Here is a 25542-nt window from a genome sequence, read left to right on the forward strand (position 1 = left end):
TGTTCAAATAATAATGTAACAACGTAACAACGCAACAAAACCACTAGTTAGGTTTAGGAAAGAACTACGTGGTTGGGCTTAAAACTGCTACGTTTGTACAGTGAAAATGACCCTGAACATTGTATACAAACAGCTTATTGTAACGTGACGCATGGGACTCGAAGAGCGGTCTCTTGGATGAAAGCCCTGTGTTTGTTGGACCCATCCACCTCCCCTGCCGCCCACCCGGTGTGCCTCTTTTCACTCTTTAAACTACGTCACTTGCTCTGACCAAATGCAAAAATGACGACATTCATATTGTATCCGTGGTTTGCAGAAATATCCAATGCCAACATTTTTTTCCTGATGACTGGGCTGCCAACATCGCATTTAGCACCTTTAAGCTGTGTGTGATAGGAATGACGCCTGTGTAGTAGATGACATGAGTTTGCTTTGGCAGCCTCTCATCCTTCCTCCTTGAATCTCAGCTGCATCACTGTGACTAAATCTAGACTGTAGGTATGATAATACCAGGGAAGGCACTCCAGATAACTAATCCTCAGGGTCCAGGAGCACTAGGCATCTCGGCCCCTTGTCAAGGATGTGACACTGCTTCCCTCAGCTCTAATGCATCTCAAGTATAATCTCTTGTCTCTGAAGATTCCCACTTTCCTCCCTTCCAGTGATCAACCCTCTGAGGTCAAGCAAACCCTGCCCAGTGGGACCAAAGCAGACCTTCACAGTACTTTATAATTGTTCATTCAAAAACATGCATGAGGTACCAGATGGGCCCATCAGGAAAAAAAAATATGATGTGCTCAGGTAGGGCCGTGGTCACAGAAAAAAAGCACAGTGAATTAACTTTCACTTGCTTTTTCATTATCCTATTTGACAAATACCGCCCATCTGGCGCTACCCATATATTTGCAAATATTATGAGCCTCAGGTCTGACAGCGAAGGTCGAAGACTTTTCTAGGATCACAGCACACCAAAGATTAGCTGAAAGACCTTGAGCTTAAGTAACTACTAACAGCAATGTTTGCTCGCTAATGATGAACAGTTGTGGAAAGTAAGTAAAGTACTTTTTTTTTTATGATTTTACATACAAAACATATGATCAGTTTATAACAGATGATGCATTTTTATAGGGTAAATTTACCAACAGTCCAACATTTACCAACATTAAAATTCTGTTAGTTAATGCATCAATAATACTGATGTAATGATTTAATAATATAACACTGACATGGGCCATACTTACTTTTAATACTTTAAGTATATTTTGTTGCTTATACTTCTGTTCCCCTCCAAGATCCCCTCCAGACATGTTTTAAGACAAATACAAATATTCTGCTATGAAAAAGATTCTTAAACTTAAATCTACTCATACTATATCATTGAAAATATTGTTTATTTCAAATACTTAACTGCTGGACACAATGTCTCTTACTTCGCTGTAAAGTCTATTCTCAGTGCGCACTGGAGGTTTCAAGTGTCCACATCACACTTGGTCAAGTTGCATTTTGGACCCGGACTGGCTACCAAAGAGACGTCACAAAATCTTGCTCTGAAACTCAGATTTAAGTTGAGCACAGAGGAATTTTCAGCAGATAAATGTGAAAACAGACTTCTAGTGTCAAACTGTATCATTCTGTGCAGTGAAGATCAAACATCCAAGTGTAGTAACAATAAGCAAAATATGTTTTTTTGAGTGAAGGGGGATTTTGAGTTACATTTTTGATGCTGGACTTTTACTTAAAATTAAATATTTTTAGAGTGTGCTATTGCTACTTTTATTTAAACCTGAAATAACTGTTTGTTTGGCCACTTTGGGGCAACTGAAGCAAGTTGTGAACGCAACATTGACACATCGTCCCCTTTTAAGTTGATATAGCAAACTTGTTAGCAAAGAGTTACGTATCATCCAGCAGCTACGAAGCAACACTATCATTCATTTGGAGTCGTGTTTCTGACCATGTCCAATATTCACTCTGTTTTCGGTCTCCACCAACTGCTGAGGGAAATATCTGTCTCTTTATCTGCTAAATGCTCCACCATGTTCACCAGCTTCATGTCTGTTTACCGTTTGGTGCTGAGCAGCTATTGTACGGTAGACTATTAGAGCTTCTTCGCCTAAAACAGCTGCCTGCTGAGGCTGAAAACGACGCCATGAGAGCGAGGAGAGTGAACCACAACAGTAACTTTGTGGACCGGAGAGCTAAGCAATGATAATTCAACTCGATATCACGCTAAAGTAATAAACCCGCCTGTCCACCAGAGGATAGCGTGTCAGTGTCACGTAACATGCATGTATGAAGGTGCAGTACAAGCAGGGGGCAACAAAATCATTCACTTAGGTTTAGGCAACAAAACCACCTAGTTAGGTTTAGGAAAAACGTCATGGTTGGCTTTAAAATAAGTACGTAAACTAAGTACAATACGTACGATAACAACGTAACATGAGTACAGAAAACACGTCACTAACGTCCCTAACGTCATTAACGTAGCATATTTACATGGATGCATTTACATTAGTCAGTACAGACTACATGGCGTACAAATGACACACTTAAAGCCAGGAAGGCGTTCTTATTTCACACTTTTGTCTTGCGTATCATGATGTCATTCACACGCCTTTTGTGCGACTGGGCTGGTAATTCTCTGGAGCTTCTTCACTACGAGCAACTCCTTTCACATTGTCACATTGTTTTTCATTAGAGACATTGTTATTATAAAAATATAGCAAAGGGTCAGAATATCTAAATGTCAGATGCTCTTGAGGATACTCAAAACACAGGTATATGCTCACTCTGTACCTCAGAAGAGACTCCAAAAGAAACAAAAGACAGCAGTCTGTGAATATGTCTGTTATTGTTTTTTTTTATAAACTTCGTGCAATACAGTGTTTAAGTTTATCACACATTTAGATAAACCATAATCATTTGTCTAGATATATCTATTCTCAACTACATAATATTCATATTGCCCACATAAATGCTATCTGTGTGCAGTTTTTTATCACATTATTCTTTTTCTGAAATGAAATCAAAGAAATGAAAACGTATAGAATCTGGAAGCGTCTGGTTGTTTTGTTTTGCTTCTTCATTATATCATGTAGCGGTGTGTCCATGGTTTCGACCCGGATCTGCAGTCACTCAGGACAGTTTAGAAGAGAGACTGGGGATGGGGGGGAGGGGGCTTGTTTACATGTGTTTACATTCTCATCAACATAAACAGATCAGAGTTCAGACTCAGGAGTCAGCGGTCGCAGGGAAAGCACAGTGAAAAGAATATCTTTGGGGAGGTTTAGGGGGGTCGTCTCTGTGGTGGATCTGTTGTTGGTCATGTGATAAAGTTGAGGATCATGTGACCAAATATGGGCGAGGGGGTAGGGGGAGCAAGTATGGCGGTGCAGGGTTGGTGGATGAAACCACCCAACAAGAGTCCAGGGAGGGCACCGGGAACAAAACAGCCCAAAATGCATACCCAGTTTGAACAGTGGTCCCGAAAAACGTATCTATAGACTTTACAAATATATGTATGCGTAAATTACAATGTACATGTATCTTTTCAAAAGTTTTTCTCTAGTGTTTTTTTAAACCCTCTCAACCCACATATACATATTGTCTTTTTTTGCCACTGAAAATGATGAGTTGCATGTCTCACTTTGGGACTCTTCATAGAAAAAAATGATTAGGTTTTTTTGTTTTTCTGCTCAGGCAGTAACCTTTACCTGAATCTGTACAAATGTATTATTCTATGTCTCTTTTTTCTGCTTCCTCCAGTCAGAGGTTTCTGTTAATGCCCAAGAACAAACATCTTCAACACGACTATAGCTACAAGTACTACTGTTAACACTGATTAGAATGGAAAGAAGACTAACAGAGGCCCATAGAAAACTCAGACTCATAATAACAATGAAGTTGGTCATTTGTCTCAGTCACTCACGTTATTGTTGCATTTCTTTCAGTATCAATATTGGAAGACAATTTACAGTATTCAAATCTGACTTCATGTTATAAATGAAAATTATATAATATGGGGGTTAAAAAAGTAACACAGGCCCACATTCTCCCACATATTTGTGCACACTCATGCTTGACACTTTGACACAGTTACACACAGCTCACTGATGGTCCCAGTGGCTCTGCATGGAAGAAATTCACAGTAAAAGTCGTCAAGATCTAAAAATTAGAGTGAAAGTAACATGAAAATCAAAATTCTCATTCCAAACTATAGTGTTTGCGAATACGGCTAGCCTGTAATAACGCTAAGAATAATCACAACAACAATTTTACATTAATGATGATCTGGTTAATTAGCAGTAATATTGCACAAAAAAATATGTGAAACATTTTCATAATAGCCCAAGGTTAATTGCGTTTGATCATTAACAAAATAAATCATTTCTAGCACGTTAAAATATCAAAATAGTTTTATTGTGAAAGTTCATTGTTGTTGTTATTATCACTCTGTTATTACTCATCTTCTTTTTGTTCTCAGTGAGGTTGAGCAGACTAAGTAACAGTGAACATGGAGGGAGAGATTTAGCTTTTCACCTCTGTCTGTTTTTCTATTTCCTGTTGAGCCGTACAAACACAGAGCTCCTCTCTATCTGCTCTCTTTCATTACTACCCATCATCCTTCTCTCCCTTCCTTCTCGCCTCCCCCTCTCACACCCTCCCTCTACACAGGCGTTGTCTTCCTATTGAGGGTGTTAGAGTTGCTCTCCCTGTCTCCCTTCAGCCTGTCCAGAGTCCCCATCCCTCGCTCCCTGTCTACGGTGGACGAGGTGAAGGGTGGAGGGCCGGAGCCCACCGAGTTGGGCATCGGCGCGTTGGAGTTGGAAGAATTGGAAGGGTTGTGGGACTTAAGCGAGGGAAGTGTACCACTCATCATCACCCCCCCTCCTCCTCCATCCTTTGGGAAGCAGTTGTGGAGCTGGTAGAGCGTGGCCCTGTCCACCGTTCCATACATGGGCGGCAAACCCCCCAGTTTGGGGTCACGGGACAACGTGTAGAGAGAGATGTCGCCTCCAGCCAGGGCCGTGTGCGAGCGAGAGTGGGGGTTCGGTAAAGTGGATACTGAGATGGGGCCCTGGGACAGCAGCGCAGAGGGGGGCAGGCCGAAGTTCTTGCCCCCACCTCCCCCTACGGGTGAGGGGTCTCGGGAGCGGGAGGGGTCAGTGGAGCGGGACGAAGAGCGGGAGCGGCGGCGGAAGCGGTAGCTGGGCAGGCGGAGCATGGCGTGCGTGGTGCTCTTGAAAATGTCGGTGCGCGAGCGGCAGCGCAGCTCCTTGTTCTTCTCGATGTAGATGTTGACAGCCAGCACCCCCACCATCTCGGCCATGATGAAGGACAGACCCCCGAAGTAAAAGGACCAACCGTATGAGTACTGCCACTTCTTATCCTCGTCCTTCTTCGGAGAGATGTCCCCCAGTGCGGCCGAGATGTACACGATCACACCAATTATGTTACTCAGACCTGAGGGAGCACAGAAATATTTACAAACGAGCTAAATAAACTCAGACAGACCAACTCACAGTACTAATAAACACATTTGTTTGACATGATGATTTGTGACATTTTCAATAAAGACAACTGGCAAGATGATGAACATCTATTAAACTGACAGTGTTGATAGTCTAAACACAACTAGACACTCCCAAACAAAGCATAAAAACTGTTAGGGCAAGTGATATTCTCCAGACCACCACTCACACTAGCAGTCACACACATATAACCACAATGCATATTAGTTACCTGCAGCCACGAAGAGGATTCCCGCTCCCAGGATGATGTTCCTTTTGCTCTTATAGAAACGACTAGCAGCGATGCAAAGCCCTCCCATCAGCAGCAGGATGGCACTGAGGATCGGGAAGATGTTGGAAGCCCTGACTACCCCTAAACAGACGAAAGAATAATGCTGAACAGCAAAAACTAGAAAGGAGTGTATATATGTGTGAAATGATATCTGAATATCTGGTTGTTGGACATTTCTAATAAGATTTTTACGACATCAAACCCTGTTTTAAATAGTATTTGTGTTTGTCATTATTTCCAGCAAAAGCCATTCAATGTATTTCCATTCTGTAATAGTAGTGGCAGCTTTCATTGTTAGTGGCGGAGTCCGCCATTCCCATGCTGGATTCAAATTGCAGCCTGGTTTCACTCCCAGGGCGTCAAATACCGACACACAAGACCACCTTTTGTGTCTGTATGAGACGCACTGGGCTTTCAACTAACTCCAATGTAAACCCATCCACGTCAGAGCAACGAGCGAGAAAGTCCGCAAAGGTTTGAAGGGAGACGAATGGTGGATGGGTCAAACAAACACAGGACCAAAAGTGGAGTTATTTTTACTGAAGACGTTATGTCACATGACGTATCTTGACGCAAATCTTCTGCATCAAGATACTAAACAACGTCGGGGGCTTCTGCCCAAGCGGCAAAATATGCCGAGTAGGGATGAGATCACATCCATTGTTACTGTTATTAATTTCATCTCATTGATACGAGTCTCTCTGTTGATTCTCCTGAAGTCATACCAGAGCCGTATTAAATTACTGCTAATGCAAACCAAACTTTTCCTACGGTTAATTCAATTGGCAAAACGCAGGGTGGCTTTTATTGTGAAGAAGTCACAGGAAATGCAACGTATTTGTTGCTGACCGTCATCTACAAAACAAGACAACAGCCTTTTTCCACAACAATTTCTTTCACTGTACTCCACTGTTGTGTGTTGTGGTATTTCTGACAGAGCAGCTGCTCATCAAGTGTTAACTGTAGTGTTAAACTGCGCTTGCCATTACCACGGCAACCGTGTTTGTCAACTGTCATCAAATCAACTGAGGATTACATTTTAAGGATTACAACTCCAAGTAGACCGAAACAACCAACAAACACAAAAAAGTGTTAACTAATACCACGTAACTCCGGTTTGGACAACACAAGGAGGATGCACTATAACAGCCACAGAGAAAATAAAAAGATTAAAGCTGCCCCATTAAAAATATACACATAATACTTGGTGAGGAAATTAATTACTCAGTCCTAGACACACGATTGAATCAAACCCTTCCCATGTGGCCTTCAGTGCTTTCAGCAGGTCTGCCAACCATGCACACACACACACACACACTCACACACACATTAACACTCTTCTCTCATCTAGGACAACTAGGCCACGGGAAAGAAAATGCCATCTAAATGCCAGCAAAATGCCTCTGCAACATTGTAAACAGAACACAAGCTTTTCTTTATGTATGCACGGGCTCACATGTAGCATATCATAGAGCAGAAAGATATCACTGCAGGGCACTGAGTACCAACTAGGGCACCCTGACTTTCTCTACACAATGTCACATGTTTATGTCTTGCAGAGATAATCTTCAGAGGAATGAGCAATAAAAACACCATGTTTAAAAAGTAATGGAAGGTCATTTTACACATTATATTCCTTCTCTCTCTTGGTTATAACCAGGCTTCTCTCTCAGTCATTCATCACCCATGCCTAGTAATGCTGGCATTGACTTACGTAGGACGTACTCTGCCCCATCATGGTCAAAGTCTGCATCTTCTGGGAAGTGGTTGATCTGAGAACACACTCCTCTCTTCACTCCTGAGATATGAGAGGAGAAACAGGGGTGACCAGACACAACAAAAGACAGGGACTCGTAACTGAAACCTTAAGAAAAGAGAACAGAAAATATCATCCTGAGGGACAAACTGATTGACACCTGAACACATATCTTTGTTAGAAAATCTCTGTTTTGAATCCAAGCATATTGTGCCAGATGATAAACTTCAACATAATAATAATAAGAACGCCACATAGGTTCTTCTAAATGCAAGTTAGTAACATCACATACATATACAGCACACACATGTAAATACATACAAGTATGACGACACACAGGCAGACAGATAACTACCCGCCGGGGTCTTGCATGTAGACAGACAGACGAACGGAGGGATGCACGCACGATGATGACAGCACACCACTGTTGCTGATGGATGGATTGTGAGAAAGATGGATGGAGGTGATGGAATGAAGAGACACAGACGGAGGGAGAGACGGACAGATGTGGGGTGAGCTGGTCTCTTTCTCACAGCTCTTATATTTCCACAGGTGGGTCTGTAAAGAAACGGAGGTACATCAGTTGAGCCACACGGTCAGTGTTATCATCCTCAGACACAGGCTCAACAGACTGTGTCAGGTGGCGTTCATACATTCATTCTATAGACATTAGTGTAAGTTGGCATTTTTGGCAGATTTCCTCTAGTTGCTAAAAGCTGGAGGACTGAACGCTGATTCCCTGAATGATTTACTGCACCTAAAACATTGAATCTCTACGAGCGCCTCATTACAGGACATATAATTCTGTGGCCGTATTAACTAGCTTCCCACGGAGCAATTTGACTTTGAAAATACATTTAATAGCGGTATATTATACGTCTATTTGTCTGTAGATGTTCAGTTTAGATTAAGGTTATTCAAGGTTAACAGTTATACTGTAAATGTGGGGTGAGGGGTCTATATCAGAGCTAATGCGTAGAGGCGATGTTGAAAAGACGTCTATTACTCAGTGGGTTGTTCTGTGTTATCCTCACAGCTTTATAAGTCAGGATGGCTAAGTGGTCTAAGGCGCTGCGTTCAGGTCTCTGGAGGTGTGAGTTTGAATCCCATTTCGACAATAATCTTTCACACTGGTTCCAATGCTGTGCACGCAACTGTTGTTCTCTCTTATGGGACATAATGTGCAATATAATCGACATAATCATGGACACTTCGAACCATATACCCTTACCTGTACTTCAGATTTTATATTGTACATATATATATATTGTATGAAAAGTATATTATAATAATATCCAACCCATGTTACCATTGTACGTTTCTGCAAACCACGGGATACAGTGAATGTTGACGTTTCTGAACCAAAAATACATTTCATAAATACGCTTCATATCAGCCTTGTATCACACTTGCAGAAACACACAACGCCACGTGGTTAATGTTGTGAAAACATCATGGTTTGTGTTAAGATAATAACTTACATTACGTAACAAGTGTAACAACCGTGTCAACAGTGGTCTCTTTGGGTGAAAGTCCTGTGTTTGGGTCGTGGCTAGAAGGTAACACGCAAATTGCGAAACTCTCGCAAGATGGTTAAGGTTAGGCACTGACCTTGTGTGGTTAAGGTTAGGTATTGACCTCAAATGGTTAAGGTTAGGATAGGTTGTCAGGCAGTGAGTCTCGTGAGAGCTTTTTGCAAGTTTTCGCAATTTGCAGGATACCATCTAGACACGACCCTGCGTTTGTTTGACCCATCCACCACCCCTTTTGCCTGCCCTTGGTGGACTTTCTTGTTTGTTATACTCATTATTATACAACGTAACTTTCAATAAGTTACTTTCAATCACTTGCTCTGCTTGTCACTAATTGTACTATGGCACTTGCTCTGACCGAATGCAAAAACGCCAACATTCAACGTATCCGTGGTTTGCAGAAACGTACAATGCCAAAAAAAATATCTGGAAACTGGGCTGCAATATCCACTTTTATATAATGAATAACAATAACTAATATACAGTTAATAATAAATTCAATGAACACATTTATAACCTGACGCTTGGTGTCAATAAAGGGGTACCTGAGTTCAGCTGACAGAGCTTTGGGGTAGGTTATATACATATATGCGCTATATGTATAAAAAACCTCAGACAAATAAAAGAAAGTAATAACTGGCAGGTAATGCAGTGCAACCCCACCTTCAGTAAACCTGCAGAGGGGCTGGAGAGGAGGACAGGACACGTCTCTATCCACAGCATAATGTGCCACCCACCCACGGGCATAAATCTTTTAGAGCTAGCATGTCCTGCATTTCCACTCCAGCTACACCTCACTGCATCACTGCACGACTACTGAGCATCTCTCTTGGCTGAATACTCCACAGACATCAAGGATACTTGACCTCTAAGCCATGCCAAGACACTGTCAGCTTTACTGCACCACAATGTGAGAGGAAAGACTGAAAGAGAGGAAGCTACAAGGAGGGGAAGAGGAGGAGAAACCAGTGAAAGATTAAATTTAATGTTTGGGGGAGTGAGACAGAGGGATAGCAAGGGGAGAAACTGAAAGAGTCAGGCAACGGAGGGAGTGGGTGGGGGTGCACTGCAGCAGTGCTGCAAGGGCTAGAGCTTATCTCTAATTGGCTGCTTTGCTATCAGGAAGCTTAGAGATGAGGACAAATTAGCTTTGTACAATGACCAAGCCCAGGATGGGCCGGGGATGCTTTATAAGCAGAGCCAAGAGGTTTTCCTGGAGACAGAAGTCTGCAGCAAAGGCACAGATCGCTAACTCACACCACCCCTTTGGCTGTAGCTGCTTCACTGTTAACTCCATCCCAGCCTTTACTGTTCAGTGTCAGCCAGGCAGTGTAATGCATAATGAATTAGCAGCTTGTGTTGCAGTGACAAGCTGAAGATTGAGGGATGGCCACTGCCAGTTTCTGTAGCTTCCGCCACTTGGAGTGAGAAGTCGATGGGCGTCAGGGTGAACATGGCGCCTTTTGTTTCAGCGCTTGAATTAAATTACTGCAGCCTGAATCAAACACAATGATTAATGGATTATTGTGAGTGAGGGTTACGCTTCAGTATCGTGTAATTATGCTGCAATTATGCAAAATTGTTTTCTTGTCACCATGGTACGGTCTAACAAGTCCGACTAGAATGTGTATATGTTGATGCTAATAATGATTACAGCTTCCTAAACAAAGCGTCCTAAGGTCAAGTGAAAGGCGGACACTGCTGAAGATGTTTGCACTGATCCCGCTTTGCAACATTACAGGAAATAAGAAAATAAAACCAACAACACATGGTGACTGACGGAAAAATATGTTTCCACTTAAAAGCTTTGACATTGCCAAGAGATTTTCATTCCACAGTAATGAGCTCAGTTCAGTTGGATCCATCACTACCTTCGGTGTCCAGTGCCACCCACTCCATTTTGGCGAGTGTTAAATAGTCAAATCACAGCGGAGGCAGAAAGACAAGAGTTTGTGATTATAACAAAGACTAAATACAGAAATCTCTACATTGTTGTGTGCTCATTCTGAATTATTCAGCAGGAAAATGGGCAAATATCAACCATCCTGACATAGACAAATTAAGACTAGAAAGAACACTTAAAGGAATAGTTTGACATTTTGGGAAATACGCTTATTCACTTTGTTGCAGAGAGTTAAGCTGGGGACACACCAACCCGACATCAGAGAACTAGCGGCGATGAAAACCGCCTCTTGCGTCGCTTCTCGTCGCCTTTGTTTTGGCTGACAAGTTGCACCTGAACACACCGCAAAGACTACAGCCGACGGCCAGTTAGCACGGACGTTCTGCGCCTGCCTGAGATGAAATAACTCTCCACACCAGCAGGCGGCGGTAGTCTGTATTCGTCATTCAAAAAGGGAAACCGGAAGACCGAGGACGGCAGATATACAAACCGTTGTTATGATACGCACATGAAAGAAAGCGGCGTTTGTCGACCATTTTCACACCACTCTCACTCACCATATAGCTTCATTCCAGATGGCCTCGTTGCTGTGAAAATATCCGTGTGTTGGAATGATCAGATGAGTTGAAGATGAAAAATTAGAAGAGCCTTCTGTGTTTTTCCTCTTGAATTTACTCGTTGGTTTGCTTTCCTCATGTTCGTTTCTCTTCTCATGCATTGATTCGTTTAAGCTGAACAGCCAATCAGAGTGATTTCTCTCATCAACGGGCTCCGCCGCAAATTCAACATGCTGAATCGCCAGAAAAACCTCCAACATGGGCAGACTAGAGCCAACAGTGCAGGACACACCAAAAAAACTAGGACGACGGACACATCTACGGCTACATCTAGCAGCCGGTTAGCTTAGCTTAGCACAAAAACTGGAAACATTGTCTGACAATTTGGGATGTTACGACTTGTCGTTTTTAAGCCTCAGTTTTTGTACGGATTAAACAAACAAGATATAACGTGTTGATTAGTGAGCTTTAGAGGGGCTGGTGGGTGGATTTGTTTACCTTTAGACAGAGTCAGGCAAGCTGTTTCCTCCTGTTTCAAATCTATATGCTAAGCTAAGCTAACTGGCTGCTGCGGTATCAATCTTCTCATTTAACTCTCAGCAAGAAAGCAAATAAGCACATTCCCCAAAATATGTTTTTGATCTTCAGTTTTCCCTTCTCACCCTCAGGTCCTTACAAGCAGTAAGCCATTTGTTAATTTACAATGGGGGGACGAACCTGGATCGTTTTGTTCATCCGCGACTAGCGAACCGCGAATGAGTCTTTTGGTTTCTGTATTTTAGCCATTAGTTTAGAGAATATTATAGATCCAAGACAAAACTGACAGATGGACGGGACTCCGAGAAAAAGACGCGATTACAGACCCGTCTGCTACTTCAGCACCACGGACAGCGTCACGGATATATACAATATAATGCACAGCACAGTTAGGCTGCTTATATTTCAGAGTTACGGTCGGGCCATAGGTTCTAACTTGTACAAACAGATAAAGGATCAATGAGTCAGGCAGACTAGACTAACATATTCAACTAAACAACCCCTCTGAACCGGCACTCTCTTTGCTACTAGTGGATGGAAAGGGGGGATGGCAGGTTAACAAGGGGGATGCACTTTGGTTATTTTTCTAACAAGGGGGATGGCATCCCCCCTCGTCCCTCCTCACCTACTGTCTACAAGTCCTGAAAGCAAGAATGTCTAGTCTGACTATATTTGGATCTGCATTAAATGCTAAATGGCTAGAAAGAGCTGTGCTTCCATTTATTAGCTTTCTCTGCACCCTTTTCACTGAAATCAACAGCCTCAACCAAAGCAAACTTGTTTCCGAATGCATCCCCTTCAGTCTAAATCCCACCGCAACTTCTTCTTTACCTTCCAGGCAGCATATCCTCCACAGTCCAGAGTGGGTGAGTGCCCCGGGATCCTTCTTGTCCTTGTTATGGGGGTCGTCCTGGGTAACGTTGGCTGTGCTGTTGCAGATCATGGCACGGGAGTACAGCCAGTAGTCCGTCCCTATTGCCACCGTCATCAGGCCGAAGGCAGCGAATGCCCCGACGGTGGTGAGAAGGATCTGGATCCCCTTCTCACACACCATGCCTTCACAGAAGGAGGAAGGGAGAGAGAAGAGGTTGGCCAAGTTAGTTGGAACAAGAAAGAGTGGAATAACTAAGCAGAAGTGTGTTGACAATCATACACAAAGTGCCATTTATTGAAAAACGCGGCAAACGTTCAGGTGAGATGATGAGGGGCAAGAGGAGGTGAGGGGCACCGGTGGGAGGCAAAGAGGGAGGCGATGAGAGAAGGCGAGAGCGAGGAGGAGGCGGATGTGGGAGGTGCATAAGTGGCTCTATGATGTGTCCTTGGAGGAGAGTTGGATGACTCTGCTGACTCCGCTTAACAAGACAGAATTGATGTGAAACACAACAGATCACACCCTCCCAATCTCGGTGTACTCCATATTCATGACCCTGACACCATTTCCCCCCTCAGAATCAGGAGGGCTGGAGATGAATACACAAACACACACAAACACACACAAGATCACCTTGTACACCTTTTACATACTAACATGCATGTATGCTCTCACACAAATAGCATCATACAGCTCGTCACAGTGACCCATGCATGTGTGAGATGCATTGAAGTTGCCTCCGTGGCCTATAATTGTAGATATTCTCTACCATGTTCAGCATCAAAAGTTTCCCTTCTGTTAATACTGATTCTGAAAGACACTGAAGCAAAGTCTCAACCAGTCAAGACTTACCTGACGGCGTGTTTCTATCCTTCGACTCAATTTTGAAATCTTTCTTTTCCTCGTCAGTGAAGAACGTGCTGTCCCCTCAATCCGGACAGCATCCATCGACTGTTTTCACCCGCTCCCCTCTCTCCTTCTTGCACTCGTTCTCTCTCTTTTGCCTCTTTCTCTTGCTCTCTCTCTCTTTCTGTCTTTCTCGCTGGAAAGCTGCTTCTGGTGGAGGTTGTGGCTTGGACGGTTGTACCGCTCTCCGTCCGTCCTCTGTTAGCAGAAAACTTGCACCATGGTCACGGCTCTGCTGCTGCTGCACAAAAAATAAAGCAAAAGACAGGGGGATTTTATTAGTTTATGTAGCAGTATTACGCCATGAAGTTACAGATGAAAAGAAAAGAGGCATATTCAATATTTGTATTGCAAAGAGTTTAAATAAGAATATAATTAGAAGAATAATCATTCAATCAGAGCTGCAACTATTCGATTGATCTGATGACTTTTTTATATTTTTGTGTTCAGATTTTATTTAAGGCTGATTTGATGCCCGCCTTTCTCAATTTAATCCTCATCCTTTATTTGCCGCTTTGTAATTTTTAGAGCTGAAACAATTCGACAGAAAATGACCAATCAATTGTTTAAGTAATTTTTTAAGCAAAATTACCAAATATTACAACATAGTTCCAGCATCTCAGTTTTTAGGATTTTGTTCTTTGTCTTACGTGATAGTAAATTGGAAATCTTTGAGTTTTTACCTGTCACTTGAAAAAAACAAGCACTTTGAAGACGTCACCTCAGTCTTGAGGAAAGTGTAATTGAAATTTTCACAATTTTCACAATTTTATAGAACAAATTAATAATCTGAAGATTAATTGATAATGAAAATAATTGTAGTTGCAGCGCTAGTAAATGTTCATGTTGGTCTAAATGTATTTTTGCATATGCTTTTGTTGTCCTCTGTACACAGGGCGCCCATGCAAAAGAGAGTGGACTGCTCTCATTGGGACAAACTATAAATAAAGGTTTCATGAATGAGAAGACATCGTTTGGTCTATTTAAACGTCAAAAACCAGTGAATAATGCCTTGTTTCACTTCACTGACACCCATGGTGATGTCTTCAAATGTCTTTGTTTGTCCAACTAACAGTCCAAAACCTAAAGATCTTTAATTTAAAACCCCGAAAGACAAAATAAAGCAGTGAATCCCCACAATTAAGAATATGGAAACGTGGGAATTTTAGAGTTTTTATTCTCATTTTTTATTGGATAGATTGCCAAGCAATTTTGTGCAGACATTTATGAACTTCAGAGGTGTGACTTTGGTGATCCTCTAACTTTTTTTCTAGTGCTACCGTTACCTTGACATGTTTTGCTTTTATGAATTGTAATAATTTTGGTGATCCCAATTTTTTAATTAGCGCCATCATCAGGTCAAAATCATAATTTGTCCAATACTTTGATTTAATATCTGCAAAACTAATGACATTCCCATCAGCCCCAGTTGTGTTTTGTGCTAAATAGCAAATGCTAGCATGCTAACATGCTCAACTAAAATAGTGAACATGGTAGACTTCATACCTACTTAAAATCAGAATGATGGCATTTTCATTGTGAGCACGTTAGCATGCTTTTATTAGCATTTAGCCACTGCACCTAAGCCTCACAGAGCTGCTAGCGGGGCTGCAGACTCTTGTTGCAGATTAATTTTCTGTCGATTGACTTATCAACCCATCAGCTCTACATTCTACACTGCAGATGCTTTATTTAAACGTTGCAGAACCATATTGCAACGGTGTTAATACAGATTAGAGTAATTATAAGTGACAGTATTACAGGCTAAAGACAGAATGACTCCAGAGCGAGTTGTACTGCATCTAGCCTGAATAAGAGGAGCAAGAGGGGGAGGCAGAGAGGACCAACCCGACATTGTTACCATAGCAACATTGAATTCCAAAGTCTGGATCAGCATAGAGCGAAGGGGGGGAAAGGGAGAGGGGCAGGCAAGAGATAGAGGGAGAAAGAGGCAGAGAGAGAGCAAAGCAGAGAGAGGGCAGAGAGGAGAGAGATGGGAAAGAAAGAGGCAGAAATGAGGGGGGATATTTCAAATCACTAGCGTGAGTGTTGACTGTGAAACCCAGACAGACACACAGACAGACCAGTGCGCTAATGCTCTATCAATAGATTTGTGTGTGACCACGGGTTGGTGACACAGATGCTGCCAGATACACACACACACACACACATGCACGTGCATTCACAAACACACATGAATAAAGACAACACGCCATCATTACTAAAGAGAGAATGAGAAGTAGCCGCTCTATTAAGGGGAAAATATGAGGATACGATAAAGCAGCGCGCATTATTCAACAAACATTATTTAGCAGACATAATGCAGTGCAGTCAAGTCTGTTAATATTTGATGATGCAATATGGCACCATGATCAAAATAGGTTACATCCTGTTTGCATTGTGAGACCCAAAACAGAGCTGCCTCAGAGACAGAAGGAGAGATGGAAGGAGAGACGGTGTGGTGTGTGTGTGTTTTCTATGTGTGTGTGCACATTTCCTCTCCAGTGCATCTGAGGATGGGTCTAGTCCAATCTTATTGAATCCCAGTAGGCCTAATGTTCCCCTCAGTTCGACAGTTAGCCTCGTATCTCTGCGTTCAGGCTCCTTATTATGTAAACTGTCAAATGACACCACCACAGTGTGGCTTATTTATACATTGTGGGTTCATATGTGAAAGCAATGCGATTGTGCATGTGTGTGTTTGTGTAGTATGACCTTCCAACCCTATCAACATACTGCCTCTCCCTGAGGAAAATGCATGTCCAGAAGGGATTACACTATCTCCAAGGCCTAAAAAATGCAGTATCTAGTGTGTGTGCGTGTGTGTGTGTGTGTGTGTGTGTGTGTGTGTGTGTGTGTGTGGTCTTTGACTCCAGTATTTAATGAATGACCTTAACAATAACCTACTAAGTCATTCCCCCTAGCAACAACTCCCCTGTGTAGGAGATCATAATTGTCATTTAATTATCTGTAATTTCTATTTTCCACTAATAATTAAGAAAGAGGGGAACGAGGGGAATGAGAGCAAGGGAGCGTGAAAGAACAAGAGGGCAAGAAAAAAGAAAGAACGTGTGAGAGTTTAACTAAATGGTTTAGTCTAAGGGACTGTACAAAAATTACTAAGTGGGGAGAGGGGGTCAGAAAGGGGTGAAGGGTATTGCAATTTTTCTTTTGGCTCAGGGTAAGATAGTTTGGTTTTTGGGGGGAGATAAATTCATACTTTATTTCTGCCTTTCTTTGCGTTATAGTAAATGGTTACATCAAAGAGACCTTATAGGTGCAATTTGCTATATGCAGATGATAACTGTTCTGTCTCTGTATCAGGGTTTTGTTAACGTGAACGTTAGTGGCACACAATAAACATTGCTTAAAGATATTAAAGTTTACATCAGGGTCCACAGTGCTCCTCATCTCTACTTGAAGCTAGTGGCTCGAGGCTACATTAGCCGCTAGCTTAACACACCCGAATCTCCGACCAAACAGTCGGCAGTCAAGTTGCTTTGTGAGTAATTTAGGCACCAGGTTAAAACTGTCCATCATTTTCAGCCCGTTCTCATTCTCAGGGCATCAAATACTGACGTGTTGTCACAGCCGTCGGCCTTCGATCCCGCCGCACAAGGCACCCTTTAGCGCCGGTATGCGATGCACCAGGCTTTCCATTAACTACAATGTAAACCCATACATGACACAGTAGACGCTCTAAGAAGTGCTGTGGTGACGTAGTTTATAGAGCGAAAAGACACACAGGGCGGACGGGAGAGGTGGTGGATTTGTCCAACAAACGCAGGGCATTTAGCAAGTGTTTACTGCGACCGAAAAATGATGCCGAGGGCTCTGACAGAGCGTCAGTATGTGACGAGTTGACAAGAGAATGTGTTGGTCTTTTTTACAAAGTGAAACAGAAGGTTCATCCAGCCTCGCCACCTCAATAATTTTCATATAGTCCCTAACGGCAACAGATTTGGCAGGGCCGATGAACATTTTGGGTTACTTGTAGATTTAGAATATTGGTCGATTTAAAGAATATAAGGACATGTTTGCCTTTTCCTTAACTCTGAGCCTCCCAGAGCTAACATACTCTTACAGTGATGCTTCTATAGTATGTTTGCAACACTCAGAGGACTCTGGGCCAGCCAGAGGCCAATTAGCTGCAGCAGGATCTACTGCAGCAACAAAGGCCAAGGGCTTCGCTTTGGGAGCTAGCTGCTACAGGGACCATTACGGGACCAGGCCCTCACTTGTCAGAAAACTTCAGATGTAATCAGATCTACCTGCGTGACTCATTCCCAGCATGGCAGAATACCTCGTATAAAATATAAGCACACCCAATGAGTTGTGGCTCCAATAATGCCGCTATAAATCACACAGGAGATTTGAATTTTGTAGCAGCTGCTCCATTAGCTATTCATTGCATAAATCAACTACCAAACTGCTTGTTGAATAAATGATGACATCTGTAATAAGTTTTTCCACACATGTGAAAGGCAATGATCCTGTGAGGGCGTGTGTAGATACACAACTCCGATTCAGCAGCACAGTCACACTGCATTGGCTGTTGCTTGTCCAGGAGAGGAAGCGAAATCCGGGATGTAGTTAGTGAAAATGACATAATACTGATTGCTTGACCAAGAGAAAAAAAATGCGCTAGGCCTACTTATGATGACAGCTCTAAAAATACAAGCAGCGTATTCTATTCTAAGTGCTTGATGCAAACATGCTTAAATATTCAGAGTCTGACTCTTGGTAGCTGAGACGATTTCTCTCCTTAATCATGAGAAAAAGCTACACACCTGAGCTCATTGCTCATTGAGATCCCACAGCTGGCTAACACACACACATTTACATCTCCACACACTCACACACAAGCAGGTGCACAGAAAAAAAAAGATCAACACGCAAACAAACCCTTGGCATGGAAGCACATATGCAGCCGCAAACCCCCACAACTGTCAAAATGATGACAATAAAATCATAAAATAGGTCATCTTTAAAAGGCACTTCAAAGCGTAGCAGTATTGCCATTAAGCCCATGTGAAGAGTCCACCAAGATCCTCCGACTGCATGTGACCAACTCTCTGCCTGTCTGAGCAGAACAGCCCGAGGAGGCAGTGACAGTAACACCTTGGTCTAAGAGGCTCCCAAAATAAAGTGTCTCTGGATGACCTGACGCTCATGAACCCATGAACATATGCTTAAACACATGGGCACGTGCAACCATGCACATGCATAAAGACGCTCCTAGTAAAGTAACAGCAGATCTAACTCAAGATGGCTCTTTAAATTTGTGTTTTTTATACAGAAAGAAGTGTGTTAATTTATTACACCGCCATATAAGAGCAGCAAATTAATTAGAAAAAGAACTGAATATTTGCAGATGTCACAGCTACACAAAAAGACCTTAACAGCCCTTAACACAGACAGTACGGCTGCAACTAATGATTATTTTAATTAATGATTGATAATTAAATTTGTAAGATGTCCTCAAACTCAGAAATATACCCATCACAATTTAAACGAGTCCACGGTGATGTCCTCAAATCACTTGAAGTGTACGACAAAAAAACAAAACCCAAACATATTTAATTTACAATGATATAAAACTGAGAAAAACAGCAAATTCTCATAATTGATAAGGCAAACGTTTCTCTGTTTTGCTTAACAAATATTTAATAATATGAATGAATGAATGTTTGTGTGAAACAAAAGAAATATATATATTTTGACATTTTGAGGATGTATGCGAACTTGCTTTCTTGTGGAGAAAACATGAGAAGATCAATACCACTCTCAGTCTTTTATGCAGAGGTTGGCTAGTTGTTTCCCCCCCTTTCCAGTCTTTATGCTAAGCTAAGCTAAGCTAAACTAAGCTAAGCTATGAGACTTTAGGCTATAGTTTAATATTTTAGCATCGATCTTCTCATCCAACTCTCAGCAAGAAAACCTCAGAAAAAAATGTCAAACTATTCCTTCAACTCAAGGTCCACTAACTAGCCTTTTCAATGGCTTTCAACCCCATCTCATAGTCTTCATTAGTGAATAAAGTTTATCACAAATGAAAACTGAACAAGCTCCTTCTGCTGAGGAAATGTGGTTAAAAGCTTCAGAAAAAAAGCTAATCAGTAGACCTTGAGTTAAGATTTTTTTTTTGTGAAATCAAAATGTTGTCAATTAATTTTCTGTCAGCGAACTGACTGATTAATCGACTAACCTTTCCAGATATTTACAGCTATGTCATTCATTTGTTTATTTGTAGCTATATATTAAAGTGATACACACAACCTTCTCTGAACTATTTGGCATAAGTCCCTGAAATGGTAAACATGCTGAGGATCTTTATCGTTTTAATATTGTATAGTATACATACACACCTACAGCCTGTTGTAATGAGTGCAGAGGCTTTGGTCGCATGTTGTGCATCTCCAGTCCATTGAGCACGCTCGCCTGTCAGACATGCTAACACTGTGTCTGCTGTATGTTTACACTGCATGCCTCTGCACAGACAGGTTGCCTACAATATATCATTGACACGATACGGTTCAATCACAGGCTCTTAGTTACAACCCTGCTCTCAGAGGCTGCGCTAACCTGAGCGGAGCACTTAAAAACACCAAAGCTGGAGGTTAATTGATGCATGGGTCACAGCCATTGAGACGGGAGTCAATTAGAAAGCTTCGGATAAAAGCCTCCGCTCACTGGAATCATAAGCAACGTTGTGTACTGAATCAGCAAATACAGGAAGCTTGTGTTTAGTTTGCACTCCTTTGAGTACAATCAGTTTCAAATTTACTTAAAAGTAGAGTAAATATGCAGGAGTTTGTTTTACTGACATTGGTGCAGCGATCAGAAGCTACACATGTATGTGATTGGACGGTTGTATTTTGATAATTAGACCTGTTATAGGATCATATTTAAATTGAGGTATCTGAGTCTGTTGTACTCCCTGAAGAGAGGAAGGAACATTGTGAAGCCTTGTTGCAGACCATCAAGAAAATTGCAGCAAAGGCATTGATCCTCTGAAGAATATAGCTACATGACAGATGTGATGATCGTTGCAGAATTGCTCCTCCTCAGAGAGAGAAACAGAGAGTAAGGACGGCTAACGGCCATTCAGCTATGAAATAAAGAGAGAAATGGCGGGGCAAAACATTTAGAAGTTGCAGACATTGTTTCCGATTGTTCTGGACCGCTCGTGCATTAGATGATTATGATTTGGCCGGCGCTAAAAAACAACTAGAGCCTGTGTGGGCTACGCACCAGTACTGACTGCAATGAGTCACCTTACAGCGTAAACAGCAGATCTTAAAGGCGGCTGAGGGGTTTTGAAAGCAATCCAAAATCAACAAGAGACAATCATCAAGGCCACACACAGTACAGAAGGTGTTTACTACGTAGGAGGCGGAGGGGCTGAGGGGGCGTGTCCAACAGACGGCGGGACAGACCACACCTCAATGAAAGACTCGCTGATCATTGGTGGAGAGGCGGGCCTTTAATGGCAGCACTATGACCCAAAAACGTACACTATGTCGTCACTGTTTGGAACATGTTTGATGTATCACTGCACGTAGGTTAGCCGAACATGCCCTTTAAGGTGCAAGTATGTGTACACTTATACTGTCATAAAAAGTCCTGTAGTGATTTAATATTTATATGAACACCATGTCTTACGATGCGTCTACTGAGTTGTACAGAATGGCGATTAATCAATTGTGCAATTATAGGAGCAGTGTGTAGGATCTGACAGTATGTAGCGGTGAGGTTGCAGACTGCAACCAACTGAAGCCTATCCCGTGTGCCAAGCATGTAGGGGAAATACGGTGGCCGACGTGAAAACGCGAATGGCCCTCTCTAGAGACAGTTTCTCATCACAGTAGCGTAGGTCATTTGGAGCAGAGCTAGTGTGTAGAGTGTGTGTGTACGTGGAAAGTGAGTGGTGAAGCAAGAGAGAGAGAGAGCGGCGGCGACGGGAGCGAGTAACGTTATCGACTCTGACCCAAGCAGGAAAAGATAACAGTGTTAGGTTGGTTGTGCACATGGCGGACTCCGTGAAGAGGACGCGTTACCTGTGTAGATATAAACGTCTCATTCTAAGCTAATGATAACGATTCTTATTATCAGGTGATTATACACTAAAGAAAACTTGGTTATTAACATTATATTCCATTTCTGCCAGTAGATCCCCCTAAATGTTGCACACTGATCCTTTAAGTTTCTCATCCACAATATCTACCGATCTACAAATTGCATCTTATTATAATGAAACAAACAAAAACTGCTTTTTAACTATCAATCACCCACATATTGACACCAGCACTTTACGGGTAACTGCTATGATGTAGCCTAAATATCAAAAGTTCAACTTCATCGGTGGCTGTGGCACACTGGCCACATCAAGTGAGAGCTACTCAAGTTCGATCTGCATTAACCATAAAGGAGCAGGTGCTGCTGCTGTAAAAAGGAAAGACCAGTCAGTCCTCATGCTGAAGAGATGCAGCACCTAAATCAAAAGCTCAGCTCAGAGGGGAAAAGCTTGTGCTATAACTGCCTTAAACCTGCAGGTAGAATGTTTTTGGCATCATTGGGCAAAAATTCCATAATAACCTTTCAGCATATTGTAATTCAAGTGTTCTGAGAGATAACTACTTCTGCTCCTCCTCATGGCTCTGTTTTCAGGCTTTAAAAAAATCTAGCCCGTGACGGAAGACTTTGGTCAATCACAGGTCATTTCAGAGAGCGAGCGTTCCTATTGGCTGTTCATTCAACGGAGGCAGCTGTCAATCACTCGCAAACTCTGATCAAACGGTCAAACTAGGCAGCGCTGATCATATATGAATCAATATTCTGTTACTGTAATGCCTATCTCTCACCTCAAATGTTCTCAGAAACATCTTGTAGTGTTCTGTTTAGCTGTAAAATGAGAAAGTTTGCTCCGGCTGGTGGGCGGTGCTTGGTATTTCCTCAACTGATCTCAACATGGCTGCCGGGTCACAAACTTTCTCATTTTACAGCCAAACAGTACACTACAAGATGATTCTGAAAACATTTGAGGGGAGAAATAGGTGTTACAGTAACAGAATATTAATTCATATTTGATCAGCGCTGCCTAGTTTGACCATTTGATCAGTTTGTGAGTGATTGACAGCTGCTCAGAGACGGCAGGCTCCAGCTCGGCTCTGATTGGTTGTGTTCCTCCGCTGTGAAATCTTGCAGATGCCATTAGGAGCACCGGAGGACACCGGAGGACACCAGAGGACACAAAGGCACATGTTTTTGATCAGATTACCTGTCTCATGCACTACTGTCAGGACATAATGACCGTTTTATAAAAATAACTTTTTTTTAATCATATGTGCTCCATTTCTACCTACTGCTCCTTTCAATGACCACATTTAGCTATGTCCCATCAGATGATGATAATCATTCAGAGTTGTACCTGCTGCAGCCCCGGTAAGGACAGGTATATAACTCACCACCTTGTTTTTTGACTCCTGAATGCTGCAGTGCACACACTCCTATAGCATCTATTTCCCTCCACCTTTAGAACCAGATGTGATCTGAGCTTGTGATAAAAAAAAAATGAATGATTGATAAGGTGCCAGATGTTTGGTGCCCTTTACCTCTGGATCTGTCAGGTCAGACACACTGTCGAGAGGAGAGAGAGAGAGAGAGAGAGAGAGACAGTAGGCTGAAAGGAAAATGAATCTCATCAGATAACATGATGTGGCCCAGGTCCAACACGAAGCTAAGATGCTGGCCCTGCTCTGAGAGGAGTCCAGCAGCTGATGAGACACATAGAAGCTCGGAGCTGCAGGGCTGAGAGCGTGCAAAGCTCCAGTATAGTGCTGCAGACTGCGGTGCATTCATTAATAGAGCAGAGCAGGCTACACACATCAGCCTGCCTGCCTGCAGAGGCTATACACGGTGGAAAATGGACGCCTAGCATCAAGCGGCCGGTACACAGAGAAAACTCACTGGGACTGACTGGGGACACAAATCCACATCCACAGAAATCACCTCCATCTCAGCACATACAACAGATATTTCAGTCCTCACACCTGCGGTGCGGATGCAGGGAGAGCTTCAAACGAGCTATTATTATAAGGGGCTTTCATTTGCATAATAGACGTCGCTAATTATAGGCCCGCGGAAATAGGTGGGGGAAATTATCATTCAGCTTTTTAATCAGAGAGAAGTGGGCACAAGTGAGAATTATTATCATTATTTTGTCCTGTAAAAAATCCTACATCTACACTGTCAGTTAAGTTGCAAGAGGAGGCAACGTGAAACAAATCAATGTGGCGTGTAAAATTACACTGAATGAACTGTGATGCATTAAAGCTGCAAAGTGAAAACAATAATTATTAATCATTAAAATAAAAGAGAAAGAAGCTGGTCTTACCTGCAGGCTTCTTTTGTGTGTTTTTTTATTTCAGATGTTCGCAGCGCGTCGCACTCCCAAAGAGAGAAAGAGAGAGGAGATGGAGGGAAAAAAAGGAAGAGATAGGAGGCTGGACGGTGGATGATGGGCTGAGAGCAAAAAAAATAAATAAATAGAAAAAAGGGGGATGATTATAGAGCTGATGGGAATAAGAAAAGCACGCGAGGAGACTAGAGAGAGTCTCAATTCCTGATTAAATTTAAATCAGCCAGCTGATGGAGAGAAAAAAGGGTTGCATTAATAAAAAAAAAAAGGCTAATACAAAACACGTCACTGAACAGGGATTTGTCTACAGTGGATGTGGATGTGGCCGCTGCTTGTGTGTGTACTCGGGGAGAATGCGTCTCACCCCCTCCCTCCGGTTGGACGAGCTCTCTCCTCTACTGCCTCTCTGTCTGCTCCTCTATCTCTATCTCTACTCTGGGAGCGAGACGCAAGCAACTTGTCGCATCCCACCAAAACTCCTCAGTGATGTGAACGATGACGGATAATGTCAGAATCGACACGAGATCAAATCCAGTATGTTGCAAGATCACCCTCCTTTCATCTCATCTCATCTCTCTCTCTCTTCCTCTATCTCTCTCTATCATCCCTCTCTCACTCCTCTCATCCCTCACTCTCTCACTTTCTCTGTCATCTCTCTCATCTCTCTCTCTCTCTCTCCCTCTTTCTCTCTCATCTCTATGTCATCCCTCTCTCTCATCTCTCTTTCTCTCATCCCTCTCTCTCTCGCTCTCATATTGAAGGTCTGCATGTGCTTATTGGAGCGTGTGCCGCGCGCAAAGGGCCATGCGTTTGTAAGTAGCCCACTATGTCCAGGTTATTTATATATATATATATAATATAAGCTATATATGTGTTATTGATGTTTTTCTTTTTGCTGGAGAGCGACTCGATGGAGCGCCTGTGGGACACTTTTCCTCTGTGGTGGTGGTGGTGATGATGATGATGGTGATGATGATGGGGGCCGCGCTGGTAGTTCTGGGAAATGCAGCACGAGCGCAGCCCTGCAGAGAGAGAGAGAGAGAGAGAGAGAGAGAGAGATGAGAGAGAGAGAGAGAGAGAGAAAGAGGAGAGAGAAGAGAGAGAGAGAGAGAGATGTGTTAAATCATGGAGTCAGATATCTACAGGTCAATATTTGTGCATCAATATGGATGGACAGAAATTCAGCAGGAGCCATATAATAATAATAATAATAATAATAATTGTGATAATTGACTATCATTTAGCTATAATTATTTAG

General features: G+C 42.4%; 1 protein-coding gene across 4 annotated transcripts; it reads right to left on the minus strand.

Moving 5' to 3' along the window:
- Window positions 1-2842: 2842 nt before the first annotated feature.
- On the minus strand, window positions 2843-24942 carry cacng8b (calcium channel, voltage-dependent, gamma subunit 8b). Of its 4 annotated transcripts, none has more exons than XM_074653430.1 (6): window positions 24261-24942; window positions 13811-14102; window positions 12919-13143; window positions 7517-7600; window positions 5743-5883; window positions 2843-5463 (listed from the first exon to the last, which is right to left on the minus strand). In XM_074653430.1, the coding sequence occupies exons 3-6, from the start codon at window positions 13139-13141 to the stop codon at window positions 4667-4669; spliced, it is 1245 nt and encodes a 414-aa protein (XP_074509531.1). In that variant the 5' UTR covers window positions 13142-13143; window positions 13811-14102; window positions 24261-24942; the 3' UTR covers window positions 2843-4666. The 4 variants fall into 4 exon arrangements, with proteins under 4 accessions (XP_074509531.1, XP_074509530.1, XP_074509532.1 ...); XM_074653429.1 differs by having other exon boundaries at window positions 13811-14105; XM_074653431.1 differs by lacking the exons at window positions 13811-14102; window positions 24261-24942 and adding an exon at window positions 7914-8116 and having other exon boundaries at window positions 12919-13065.
- Window positions 24943-25542: the final 600 nt, after the last annotated feature.

The sequence above is a fragment of the Sebastes fasciatus genome, chromosome 12 (genome assembly GCF_043250625.1).
Source record: "Sebastes fasciatus isolate fSebFas1 chromosome 12, fSebFas1.pri, whole genome shotgun sequence".
NCBI classification, from domain to species: Eukaryota; Metazoa; Chordata; class Actinopteri; order Perciformes; family Sebastidae; genus Sebastes; species Sebastes fasciatus.